Raw genomic sequence first — 15,300 nt, 5'->3', positions numbered from 1 at the left:
AATGGGAATAAGTGTGTTTTATATTACCATACAGTATAACATATGATCATTCAACAAGTCTCAAGTTACCTTAACTTCTCCTTTTGACACCTAGAAACAGCCACATTAAATTAATTAGTGGAAAGTGAGTTAACATTCTAATGTGAATGATGATGATTTCTAATATTGTGTCTGGTTTCATCCATCAGATGTCTGTGATCTCACACTGGACCTAAACACAGTAGACAGACTCCTCTCTCTGTCTGAGGAGAACAGAAAGGTGACAAGGAGGACAGAGGAGCAGCCGTATCCTGATCACCCAGAGAGATTTGAGGGCCGTAGACAGGTGCTGTGTAGAGAGGGTCTGACTGGGCGCTGTTACTGGGAGGTAGAGTGGAGTGGGAGAAGGGCTGCTATAGGAGTGACATATAAAGGAATCAACAGGAGAGGAAGAGGAGGGGTTAAGGATTGTGGGATAATGGGGGCTGGTATAGGAGTGACATATAAAGGAATCAGCAGGAGAGGAAGAGGTTATGACTGTTGGCTTGGATGTAATGACAAGTCCTGGAGTCTGTTCTGCTCTGACAACCGTTACAGAGCCTGGCACAATAATAATCCCTCTATCATAGTCGTCCCCCCCTCGAGCTCCCACAGAGTAGGAGTGTATCTGGACTGGCCAGCCGGCACTCTGTCCTTCTATAGAGCCTCCTCTGACACACTGACCCACCTGATCACATTCACCTCCACATTCACTGAACCCCTCTATCCAGGGATTTGGGTTTGGGATGACTCCTCAGTGTCCCTGAAATAATAACCTGACACACACATACACACACTGGACTCACGAACACACACACACATACTGGACAAAAACACACACACACACACTGGACTCACGAACACACACACACATACTGGACAAAAACACACACTGGACTCACGAACACACACACACATACTGGACAAAAACACACACTGGACTCACGAACACACACACACATACTGGACAAAAACACACACACACACACTGGACTCACACACACACACACACACACTGGACTCACACACGCCCACACACACTGGACTCACACACACACACACACACCCACACACACTGGACTCACACTGGACTCACACACACACACACTCACTCACACACACTGGACTCACACACACCCTGAACACACACTGGACTCACACACACACACACACTGGACCGACACACACACCCTGAACACACACACATAAACACACACTGGAAACACACACACACTGGACGCACACTCACATTGCACACACACAGTGGACAAACACACACACTGGGCAAAGACACACACACACACACTGGACAAACACACACACACACACACAATTGGACACACACAGGCTGGACAAACACAGGCTGGACAAACACACACACTGAACACACACACTGGACACACACACACTGAACACACACTGGACTCACACACACACACTGGACTCACAAAGACACACACACACACACACACACACACTGGACTCACACACACACTGCACTCACACACACACACTGGACTCACACACACACACACACACACACTGGACTCACTCACACACACACACACCCTGAACACACACTGGACTCACTCACACACACACACACACACACACACTGGACCGACACACACACCCTGAACACACACACACACTGGAAACACACACACACTGGACAAACACACACACACTGGACAAACACACACACACTGAACACACACACTGAACACACACTGGACAGACACACACACACACACACACACTGGACAAACACACACACACACACACACACACACACACACACTGGACAAACACACAAACACACACACTAGACACAAACAAACACACACACGCTAGACACACACACACACACACACACTGGACAGACACACACACACACACACACTGGACAGACACACACACACACACTGGACAGACACACACTGAACACACACACACTGGGCAAAGACACACACACACACACACACACACACACACACACACACACACACACACACACACACACACACACAATTGGACAAACACACACACTGGACAAACACACACTGAACACACACACACTGAACACACACACACTGGACAAACACACACACTGGACAAACACACACTGAACACACACACACTGAACACACACACACTGGGCAAAGACACACACACACACACACACACACACACACACACACACACACACTGGACAGACACACACACTGGACAAACACACACTGAACACACACACACTGAACACACACACACACTGGGCAAAGACACACACACACACACACACACACACACACACAATTGGACACACACACACTGGACAAACACACACTGAACACACACACACACACACACACACACACACTGGGCAAAAAAACACACACACACACACACACTGGACACAAACACACACACTGAACACACACACACGCTAGACACACACACACACACACTGGACACAAACACACACACACACACACACACTGGACACACACACACACACACATTGGACACACACACACACACACTGGACACAAACACACACACACTGAACACACACACACTGGGCAGAGACACACACACACACACAATTGGACACACACACACACACACACACACACACTGGACACACACACACACACTGAACACACACACACACACACACACACTAGACACACACAGACACTGAACACACACACACACACACACACTGAACACACACACACACACACACTGGGCAGAGACACACACACACACAATTGGACACACACACACACACTGGACACACACACACACACACACACACTGAACACACACACACACACTGAACACACACACACACACACTGAACACACACACACACTAGACACACACACACACTGAACACACACACACACACACTAGACACACACACACTGAACACACACACACACACACACACACACACACTGAACACACACACACTGAACACACACACACACACACTGAACACACACACACACACACTGAACACACACACACACTAGACACACACACACTGAACACACACACACACACACACTAGACACACACACACACACACACACACACACTGAACACACACACACACACACTAGACACACACACACACTGAACACACACACACACACACTGGACACAAACACACACACACTGAACACACACACACTGGGCAGAGACACACACACACACAATTGGACACACACACACACACACACTGGACACACACACACACACTGAACACACACACACACACATACTGAACACACACACACACTGAACACACACACACACACACACACACACTAGACACACACATACACTGAACACACACACACACACACACTGAACACACACACACACACTGGGCAGAGACACACACACACACAATTGGACACACACACACACACACACACACACACTGAACACACACACACTGAACACACACACACACACACACTGAACACACACACACACTTGACACACACACACACACTGAACACACACACACACACACACTTGACACACACACTGAACACACACACACACACACACGCTGGACAAACACACACATGCTGGACAAACACACACACTGGTCTCACAAACACACACACACATACTGAACACACACACACACCAAACACACACATACTGGACAAACACACACACTGGACACACACACACACACACACACACTGAACACACACACACACTGAACACACACACACACACACACACACTGAACACACACACACACTGAACACACACACACACACACACTGGACAAACACACACATGCTGGACAAACACACACACTGGACTCACAAACACACACACACACACTGGACAAAAACACACACACACACACACACACTGGACAAACACACACACTGGACACAAACAAACACACACAAGCTAGACACACACACACACACACACTGGACAGACACACACACACACACACTGGACAGACACGCACACACACACTGGATAGAGACACACACACAGTGGACAGACACACACACACTGGACAAACACATACACACTGAACACACACACACTGAACACACACACACTGGGCAAAGACACACACACGCACAATTGGACACACACACACACTGGACAAACACACAAACACAGACCCACACACACTGAACACACACACACGCTAGACACACACACACACACACACTGGACACAAACACACACACACTGGACACAAACACACACACACACACTGGACACAAACACACACACTGAACATACACACACACACACACACTAGACACACACACACACTGAACACACACACACACTAGACACACACAGACACTGGACACACACACACACACACACACACTAGACACACACACACACACACACTAGACACACACACACACACACACACACTAGACACACTGAACACACACACACTAGACACACTGAACACACACACACTAGACACACACACACTAGACACACTGAACACACACACACACACTAGACACACACACACTAGACACACACACACACACACACACACTGGACAAGCACACAAACACAGACACACACACACTGAACACACACACACACTAGACACACACACACACACTTTACACAAACACACACACACTGAACACACACACACACACTGGACACACACACCCACACACACTGAACACACACACACACACTGAACACACACACACACACACACACACTAGACACACACACACACTGAACACACACACACACTAGACACACACAGACACTGGACACACACACACACACACACACACTAGACACACACACACACACACACTAGACACACACACACACACACACACTAGACACACACACACACACACACACACTAGACACACTGAACACACACACACTAGACACACTGAACACACACACACACACTAGACACACACACACTAGACACACTGAACACACACACACACACTAGACACACACACACTAGACACACACACACACACACACACACACTAGACACACACACACACACACACACACACACTGAACACACACACACACACACACACACACACACTGGACAAACACACACATGCTGGACAAACACACACACTGGACTCACAAACACACACACACATACTGGACAAAAACACACACACACACACACTGGACAAACACACACACTCTTCTTCCTAAAATTGTGACCTTGACCCAGGACCTCTTACAATAACATGTATTTTATGTTGAATAACAAATTGTACAATTATATACAATTATATATGGACATACGCTCCATAGTTGTACAAGTATACAAGGATATATTGTACTTTTCATAATAAAACACACTTGAAACAAGAAAAGGCTTGTTACTTGTGAAAACAGTTTGTTTATTGATTTTACGTTTCCTCTGTCAGGTTGATGTTAACCTGCGACTGGTTGAAACATGAAACAAATATGAAATGGAATACGAAACAATTAAATATGTGGAATATAATTAAACAAATTGTACAATTAGTACAACAGAGTGTTGTGATGCATGGTTACTAAAGCAACATAGTGTTGTGATGCAGGGTCACTATAGCAACAGTGTTGTGATGCAGGGTCACTATAGCAACAGTGTTGTGATGCAGGGTCACTATAGCAACAGAGTGTTGTGATGCAGGTTCACTATAGCAACAGGGTGTTGTGATGCAGGGTCACTATATCTCTCTGCTCTTTCTCTCTGTTCTCTCTCTCTGCTCTCTCTGTTCTCTGCTCTTTTCACACACTCTGTCTCTGTCCTCTCACTCTTTTATCTGCACTCTGCTCTGTCTCTGTCTGCTCTCTCTGTTCTCTCTCTTTGCTTTCTCAGCCTGCTCTCTGCTCCCTCTCTCTCTGCTCTCTCTTCTCTATGTTCTCTGCTCTCTCACTTCCTCTGATCTCTCTGCTCTCTCTCTGCTTTCTCTCTCTCCCTCTGCTCTCTCTCTGCTCTCTCTGCCCTCTGCTCTCCCTGATCTGTCTCTCTACTCTCAGCTCTCTCTGTTCTCTCTCTCTGCCCTCTCCGCTATCTCCTTCTCTCTGCCCTCTCTGCTCTCTCCCTCTGCTTTCTCTCTCGCTCTCTGCTCTCTCACTTCCTCTGATCTCTCTGCTCTCTCTCTATGCTTTCTCTCTCTCCCTCTGCTCTCCCTGATCTGTCTCTCTGCTCTCAGCTCTCTCTGCCCTCTCTCTCTCTCCCTCTCTGTTCTATCATTCTTTTCTCTCTGTGCTCTGCTCTCTCTTTTCTCTGCTCTCTCTCTTTGCTCTCTCTTCTATGCTCTCTTTCTGCTCACTCTGCACTCTCTGTTCTCTCAGCCTGCTATCTATTATCTGCTCTCTCTCTCCCTCTGCTCTCTCTGCTATATGCTCTCTCTCTTTCTCTCTCTGCTCTCTCTGTGCTCTCTCTGCCTCTGCTCTCTCTGCTCTCTCTCTCCCTCTGCTATCTCTCTTCTCTCTGTTCTCTGCTCTCTCTGCTCTTCCTCCCTTTGCTCTATCTGCTCTCTGCTATCTCTGTTCTCTGCTCTCTCTCCCTCCCTCTGCTCCCTCTGCTCTCTTGACTCTCTGCTCTCTGCTCTTCCTCTGCCCTCTCTGTTCTCTCTCTCTCTGCTCGCTCGCTCTCTCTGCTGTCTCTGCTCTCTCAGCCTGCTCTCTGCTTGCTCTATCTCTGTTCTCTCCTCTCTCTGCTCACTCTGCTCTCTCTGCTCTCCCTATCTGGTCTCTTCTCTCTCCCTCTGCCCTCTCTATTTGCTCTCTTGCTTTTCCCTGCTCTCTCTCTGCTCTCTCTCTTTCTGCTCTCATTATCTGCTGTCTCTCTCTTCTCTCTGCTCTCTCTTCTCTCTGCTCTCTCTCCCTCTGCTCTCTCTCTCCCTCTGCTCAGTCTGCTCTCTCTGTTCTCTGCTCTCTCTCTCTCCCTCTGCTTTATCTGCTCTCTCTTCTCTCTGTTCTCTGCTCTCTCTCTTCTCTCTGTTCTCTCTGCTCTCTCTCTCTCCCTCTGCTTTCTCTGCTCTCTCTTCTCTGCTCTCTTCTCTCTGTTCTCTCTGCTCTCGCTCTCCCTCTGCTTTCTCTGCTCTCTCTTCTCTGCTCTCTTCTCTCTGTTCTCTGCTCTCTCTCTTCTCTCTGTTCTCTCTGCTCTCTCTCTCTCCCTCTGCTTTCTCTGCTCTCTCTTCTCTGCTCTCTTCTCTCTGTTCTCTCTGCTCTCGCTCTCCCTCTGCTTTCTCTGCTCTCTCTTCTCTGCTCTCTTCTCTCTGTTCTCTGCTCTCTCTCTTCTCTCTGTTCTCTCTGCTCTCTCTCTCTTCTCACTGCTCTCTCAGCCTGCTCTCCCTCTCTCTCCCTCTCTCTCTCTCTTTCTCTCTCTCTCTAATGCTCTCTGCCCTCTCTTCTCTCTCTCTCTAATATACTGATATGCAGCAACATTCAGAAAGTATTCAGACCCCTTTTTACACATTGTGTCACGTTTACAGCCTTATTCTAAAATTGATTAAATGTGTTTTTCCCCTCATCAATCTACACACAATAACCCATGATTACAAAGCAAAAACGGTTCACTTTATGTGTGAACATTTTTATTTAAAAAAAACGTAGATATCACAGAGGGAGAGTAGAGAGTCAGAACAGAGGACAAGAGAGAGAGAGAGAGGGAGGGTAGAGAGTCAGAACAGAGGGCAAGAGAGAGAGAGGGAGGGTAGAGAGTCAGAACAGAGGACAAGAGAGAGAGAGGGAGGGTAGAGAGTCAGAACGGAGGGAAAGAGAGAGAGGGAGGGTAGAGAGTCAGAACAGAGGGAAAGAGAGAGAGGGAGGGTAGAGAGTCAGAACAGAGTGAAAGAGAGAGAGAGAGAGGGAGGGGAGGGAGGGGAGAGAGTCAGAACAGAGGGAAAGAGAGAGAGAGAGGGAGGGTAGAGAGTCAGAACAGATGGAAAGAGAGAGAGAGGGGGGGGAGAGTCAGAACAGAGGGAAAGAGAGAGAGAGAGAGAGAGAGAGGGGAGAGAGTCAGAACAGAGGGAGGGGAGAGACTCAGAACAGAGGGAAAGAGAGAGGATGTGTGGAAGTTGCTTTATGTTTGGTAATCGGGGGCCTTTGAGCCCTGATGGGCTGGGTGACATCAGTGACTCTGAGAGTTTACTGTTGCTGTGGAGGGAGAGGAGAGGAGAGGAGAGAGAGAGGAGGGAGAGATTAGTCAGCAGAAATGATTCAGGACGACGTTCATCTTTAAATGTACTTCTTCATTTCTCTCTCTCTCTTCCCCACTGAGGAAGATAAAGGACACAGACAGACAGACAGACAGACAGACAGACAGACAGACAGACAGACAGACAGACAGACAGACAGACAGACAGACAGACAGACAGACAGACAGACAGACAGACAGACAGACAGACAGACAGACAGACAGACAGACAGACAGACAGACAGACAGACAGACAGACAGACAGACAGACAGACAGACAGACAGACAGACAGACAGACAGACAGACAGACAGACAGACAGACAGACAGACAGACAGACAGACAGACAGACAGACAGACAGACAGACAGACAGACAGACAGACAGACAGACAGACAGACAGACAGACAGACAGACAGACAGACAGACAGACAGACAGACAGACAGACAGACAGACAGACAGACAGACAGACAGACAGACAGACAGACAGACAGACAGACAGACAGACAGACAGACAGACAGACAGACAGACAGACAGACAGACAGACAGACAGACAGACAGACAGACAGACAGACAGACAGACAGACAGACAGACAGACAGACAGACAGACAGACAGACAGACAGACAGACAGACAGACAGACAGACAGACAGACAGACAGACAGACAGACAGACAGACAGACAGACAGACAGACAGACAGACAGACAGACAGACAGACAGACAGACAGACAGACAGACAGACAGACAGACAGACAGACAGACAGACAGACAGACAGACAGACAGACAGACAGACAGACAGACAGACAGACAGACAGACAGACAGACAGACAGACAGACAGACAGACAGACAGACAGACAGACAGACAGACAGACAGACAGACAGACAGACAGACAGACAGACAGACAGACAGACAGACAGACAGACAGACAGACAGACAGACAGACAGACAGACAGACAGACAGACAGACAGACAGGAGGGCGAGGTAATCAGGAATTCCTCCCAAGGTGTATATTGATTTTAGTCCCCTTCTCATTAACTAGCTGCTGACAGTAATCAGAGATGGCTAGATTGAGCTAGAGGGGTGTGTGTGCAAGCGTTTTTACATGTGTGTTTTTGTGAGAGAGTTAACAGGACTTTCGATAAGTTTATGGCCTCATTATGAATGGTTAAGGTTTGGGATAGAGTTTAAACATTAAGATTAGGGCCTCATTATGAATGGTTAAGGGTTGGGATAGAGTTATAACATTACAGAGTCACTGGGATCAACCTTCTGGTCCAGAGTCATGGGGTTACCCCCCATCACCACCCTCTGTCTCTACCACTGGGATCAACCTTCTGGTCCAGAGTCATGGGGTTACCCCCCATCACCACCCTCTGTCTCTACCACTGGGATCAACCTTCTGGTCCAGAGTCATGGGGTTACCCCCCATCACCACCCTCTGTCTCTACCACTGGGATCAACCTTCTGGTCCAGAGTCATGGGGTTACCCCCCATCACCACCCTCTGTCTCTACCACTGGGATCAACCTTCTGGTCCAGAGGTGTGTGTGTGTGTGTGTGTGTGTGTTTAGAAGGAAATACTAGTACGTTCCTGGGGGAGTAGACACCACCTCTACAGGTAGTGGAGGAGGAAGAGAATGAGAGAGAAAGAACTGGAGGACATGGTAAGAAGAGAACAAGATGAGGGAGGAATGAGGTAGGAGAAGGATGGATGGATGAAGGGAGAGGAAGATGAGGGAGAAGAAGTAAACATATGTGGATGTAGAGGAAGAGGAGGGAGGTGAAGAATAAGTAAACATGTGTGGATATAGAGGAAGAGGAGGAAGTAGAAGAAGTAAACATATGTGGATGTAGATTAAGAGGAGGAAGGAGAAAAAAGTTGATGCACAGTAGGTGGCAGTGTTGCTCTTTAAACAGAGGAGGAGGAGAGAAGAAGAGGGAGGAGAGAAGGTGGATGGAGGAGGAGAGAAGGTGGAGAGAAGAAGATGGAGGGAGGAGGAGAGAAGGTGGAGAGAAGAAGATGGAGGGAGGAGGAGGAGGAGAGATGAAGAGGGAGGGAGGAGAGAAGGTGGAGGGAGGAGAGAAGGAGAGATGAGGGAGTGGAAGCGAGAAGGAGAGAATAAGATTGATGGAGGGAGGAGGAGAGAAGAGGAAGAGAGAATGAGAGAAGAAGATTGATGGAGGGAGGAGGAGAGAAGAGGGAGAGGAAGAGAGAAGGAGAGAAGAAGATTGATGGAGGGAGGAGGAGAGAAGAGGGAGAGGAAGAGAGGAGGAGTGAAGAAGATTGATGGAGGGAGGAGAAGAGAAGAGGGAGAGAAGGAGAGAAGAAGATTGATGGAGGGAGGAGGAGAGAAGAGGGAGAGGAAGAGAGAAGGAGAGAAGAAGATTGATGGAGGGAGGAGGAGAGAAGAGGGAGAGGAAGAGAGAAAGTGAAGGAATATGTGAATATGTCAATGGATATGGAGGGAAAGATGAAAAATTAAAAAAGCTATTAATATATACTGTAACCCACCAATGAGAGAGGAAACATTCTGTTCTATCTCCTCTCCACCAATGAGAGAGGAAACATTCTGTTTCTAACTCCTCTCCACCAATGAGAGAGGAAACATTCTGTTTATACCTCCTCTCCACCAATGAGAGAGGAAACATTCTGTTCTATCTCCTCTCCACCAATGAGAGAGGAAACATTCGGTTTATACCTCCTCTCCACCAATGAGAGAGGAAACATTCTGTTTATACCTCCTCTCCACCAATGAGAGAGGAAACATTCGGTTTATACCTCCTCTCCACCAATGAGAGAGGAAACATTCTGTTTATACCTCCACTCCACCAATGAGAGATGAAACATTCTGTTCTACCTCCTCTCCACCAATGAGAGAGGAAACATTCTGTTTCTACCTCCTCTCCACCAATGAGAGAGGAAACATTCTGTGACTACCTCCTCTCCACCAATGAGAGAGGAAACATTCTGTTTCTACCTCCTCTCCACCAATGAGAGAGGAAACATTCTGTTCTACCTCCTCTCCACCAATGAGAGAGGAAACATTCTGTTCTACCTCCTCTCCACCAATGAGAGAGGAAACATTCTGTTCTACCTCCTCTCCACCAATGAGAGAGGAAACATTCTGTTCTACCTCCTCTCCACCAATGAGAGAGGAAACATTCTGTTTCTAACTCCTCTCCACCAATGAGAGAGGAAACATTCTGTTTCTACCTCCTCTCCACCAATGAGAGAGGAAACATTCTGTTTCTAACTCCTCTCCACCAATGAGAGAGGAAACATTCTGTTTCTACCTCCTCTCCACCAATGAGAGAGGAAACATTCTATTTCTAACTCCTCTCCAACAATGAGAGAGAGGACTCCACCAATTTTTATTTTATTTTTATTTCACCTTAATTTAACCAGGTAGGCAAGCTGAGAACAAGTTCTCATTTACAATTGCGACCTGGCCAAGATAGTCTCTATAGTCCCTGGACCATTCTGTCTCTATAGCCCCTGGACCATTCTGTCTCTATAGTCCCTGGTCCATTCTCTCTCTGTAGTCCCTGGTCCATTCTGTCTCTATAGTCCCTGTACCATTCTGTCTCTATAGTCCCTGGCCCATTCTGTCTCTATAGTCCCTGTACCATTCTGTCCCTATAGTCCCTGGACCATTCTGTCTCTATAGTCCCTGGACCTGAACCATTCTGTCTCTGTAGTCCCTGTACCATTCTGTCTCTATAGTCCCTGTACCATTCTGTCTCTATAGTCCCTGGACCTGAACCATTCTGTCTCTGTAGTCCCTGTACCATTCTGTCTCTATAGTCCCTGGACCATTCTGTCTCTATAGTCCCTGTACCATTCTGTCTCTATAGCACCTGGACCATTCTGTCTCTATAGCACCTGTACCATTCTGTCTCTATAGTCCCTGGTCCATTCTCTCTCTGTAGTCCCTGGTCCATTCTGTCTCTATAGTCCCTGTACCATTCTGTCTCTATAGTCCCTGGCCCATTCTGTCTCTATAGTCCCTGTACCATTCTGTCCCTATAGTCCCTGGACCATTCTGTCTCTATAGTCCCTGGACCTGAACCATTCTGTCTCTGTAGTCCCTGTACCATACTGTCTCTATAGTCCCTGGACCATTCTGTCTCTATAGTTCCTGTACCATTCTGTCTCTACAGTCCCTGGACCTGAACCATTCTGTCTCTGTAGTCCCTGTACCATTCTGTCTCTATAGTCCCTGTACCATTCTGTCTCTATAGCCCCTGGACCATTCTGTCTCTATAACCCCTGGACCATTCTGTCTCTGTAGCCCCTGGACCATTCTGTCTCTATAGCCCCTGGACCATTCTGTCTCTATAGCCCCTGGACCATTCTGTCTCTATAGCCCCTGGACCATTCTGTCTCTATAGCCCCTGGACCATTCTGTCTCTATAGCCCCTGGACCATTCTGTCTCTATAGCCCCTGGCCCATTCTGTCTCTATAGCCCCTGGCCCATTCTGTCTCTATAGCCCCTGGACCATTCTGTCTCTATAGCCACTGGACCATTCTGTCTCTATAGCCCCTGGACCATTCTGTCTCTATAGTCCCTGTACCGTTCTGTCTCTATAGTCCCTGGACCATTCTGTCTCTATAGTCCCTGTACCATTCTGTCTCTGTAGTCCCTGTACCATTCTGTCTCTATAGTCCCTGTACCATTCTGTCTCTATAGTCCCTGTACCATTCTGTCTCTATAGTCCCTGTACCATTCTGTCTCTATAGCCCCTGGACCATTCTGTCTCTATAGTCCCTGGACCATTCTGTCTCTATAGTCACTGGACCATTCTGTCTCTATAGTCCCTGGTCCATTCTGTCTCTATAGTCCCTGTACCATTCTGTCTCTCTGTCTCTATAGTCCCTGTACCATTCTGTGTCTAGAGTCCCTGTACCATTCTGTCTCTATAGTCACTGGACCATTCTGTCTCTATAGACCCTGTACCATTCTGTCTCTATAGCCCCTGTTCCATTCTGTCTCTATAGTCCCTGGACCATTCTGTCTCTATAGTCCCTGGACCATTCTGTCTCTATAGTCCCTGGTCCATTCTGTCTCTATAGTCCCTGGACCATTCTGCCTCTACAGTCCCTGTACCATTCGGTCTCTATAGTCCCTGGACCATTCTGTCTCTATAGACCCTGTACCATTCTGTCTCTATATTCCCTGTACCATTCTGTCTCTATAGTCCCTGTTCCATTCTGTCTCTATAGTCCCTGTACCATTCTGTCTCTATAGTCCCTGGACCATTCTGTCTCTATAGTCCCTGGTCCATTCTGTCTCTATAGCACCTGGCCCATTCTGCCTCTACAGTCCCTGGACCATTCTGTCTCTATAGCCACTGGACCATTCTGTCTCTATAGCCCCTGGACCATTCTGTCTCTATAGTCCCTGTACCATTCTGTCTCTACAGTCCCTGGACCTGAACCATTCTGTCTCTATAGTCCCTGGTCCATTCTGTCTCTATAGTCCCTGGTCCATTCTGTCTCTTTAGTCCCTGGACCATTCTGCCTCTACAGTCCCTGTACCATTCGGTCTCTACAGTCCCTGGACCATTCTGTCTCTATAGTCCCTGGACCATTCTGTCTCTATAGTCCCTGGACCATTCTGTCTCTATAGTCCCTGGACAATTCTGTCTCTATAGTCCCTGTACCATTCGGTCTCTACAGTCCCTGGACCATTCTGTCTCTATAGTCCCTGTACCATTCTGCCTCTATAGTCCCTGGACCATTCTGTCTCTATAGTCCCTGTACCATTCGGTCTCTACAGTCCCTGGACCATTCTGTCTCTATAGTCCCTGGACCATTCTGTCTCTATAGTCCCTGGACCATTCTGCCTCTACAGTCCCTGTACCATTCGGTATCTATAGTCCATGGAACATTCTGTCTCTATAGTCCCTGTACCATTCTGTCTCTATAGTCCCTGGACCATTCTGCCTCTATAGTCCCTGGTCCATTCTGTCTCTATAGTCCCTGATCCATTCTGTCTCTATAGTCCCAGGACCATTCTGCCTCTACAGTCCCTGTACCATTCGGTCTCTACAGTCCCTGGACCATTCTGTCTCTATAGTCCCTGTACCATTCTGTCTCTATATTCCCTGTACCATTCTGTCTCTATAGTCCCTGTTCCATTCTGTCTCTATAGTCCCTGTACCATTCTGTCACTATAGTCCCTGGACCATTCTGTCTCTATAGTCCCTGGACCATTCTGCCTCTATAGTCCCTGGTCCATTCTGTCTCTATAGTCCCTGGTCCATTCTGTCTCTATCGTCCCTGGACCATTCTGCCTCTACAGTCCCTGTACCATTCGGTCTCTACAGTCCCTGGACAATTCTGTCTCTATAGTCCCTGGAGCATTCTGTCTCTATAGTCCCTGTACCATTCGGTCTCTACAGTCCCTGGACCATTCTGTCTCTATAGTCCCTGTACCATTCTGTCTCTATAGTCCCTGGACCATTCTGTCTCTATAGTCCCTGGACCATTCTGTCTCTATAGTCCCTGGACCATTCTGCATCTATAGTCCCTGGACCATTATGTCTCTATAGTCCCTGTACCATTCGGTCTCTATAGTCCCTGGACCATTCTCCATTCCAGAGGAGTGTGAGGACTGAGTCAATGTTCTAGAGGTCCAACTGCAGCCTCTTCACCTGGATGACTGAAGAGGAGTGTGAGGACTGGGTCAATGTTCTAGAGGTCCAACTGCAGCCTCTTCACCTGGATGACTGAGGAGGAGTGTGAGGACTGGGTCAATGTTCTAGAGGTCCCACTCCAGCCTCTTCACCTGGATGACTGAGGAGGAGTGTGAGGACTGAGTCAATGTTCTAGAGGTCCAACTGCATCCTCTTCACCTGGATGATTGAAGAGGATCGTGAGGACGGAGTCAATGTTCTAGAGGTCCAACTGCAGCCTCTTCACCTGGATGACTGAAGAGGATCGTGATGACTGAGTCAATGTTCTAGAGGTCCAACTGCAGCCTCTTCACCTGGATGACTGAAGAGGAGTGGGTCAATGTTCTAGAGGTCCAACTGCAGCCTCTTCACCTGGATGATTGAAGA

General features: G+C 47.9%; 1 protein-coding gene across 1 annotated transcript in view; it reads left to right on the top strand.

Annotated features, from left to right (window-relative positions):
• Positions 1–5,411, top strand: part of LOC135533476 (NACHT, LRR and PYD domains-containing protein 12-like) — a 30,724-nt gene extending 25,313 nt beyond the window's left edge. Inside the window, exon 12 of the mRNA XM_064960777.1 lies at positions 189–5,411. Coding sequence (XP_064816849.1) covers positions 189–790 — 602 coding nt within the window. The 3' untranslated portion in view covers positions 791–5,411. The remainder of the gene's footprint in view (positions 1–188) is intronic.
• The last annotated feature ends 9,889 nt before the right edge of the window (positions 5,412–15,300 follow it).

Source organism: Oncorhynchus masou, unplaced genomic scaffold (genome assembly GCF_036934945.1).
Source record: "Oncorhynchus masou masou isolate Uvic2021 unplaced genomic scaffold, UVic_Omas_1.1 unplaced_scaffold_2393, whole genome shotgun sequence".
Classification (NCBI taxonomy): domain Eukaryota; kingdom Metazoa; phylum Chordata; class Actinopteri; order Salmoniformes; family Salmonidae; genus Oncorhynchus; species Oncorhynchus masou.
This window is presented reverse-complemented; position numbering and strand designations above follow the sequence as displayed.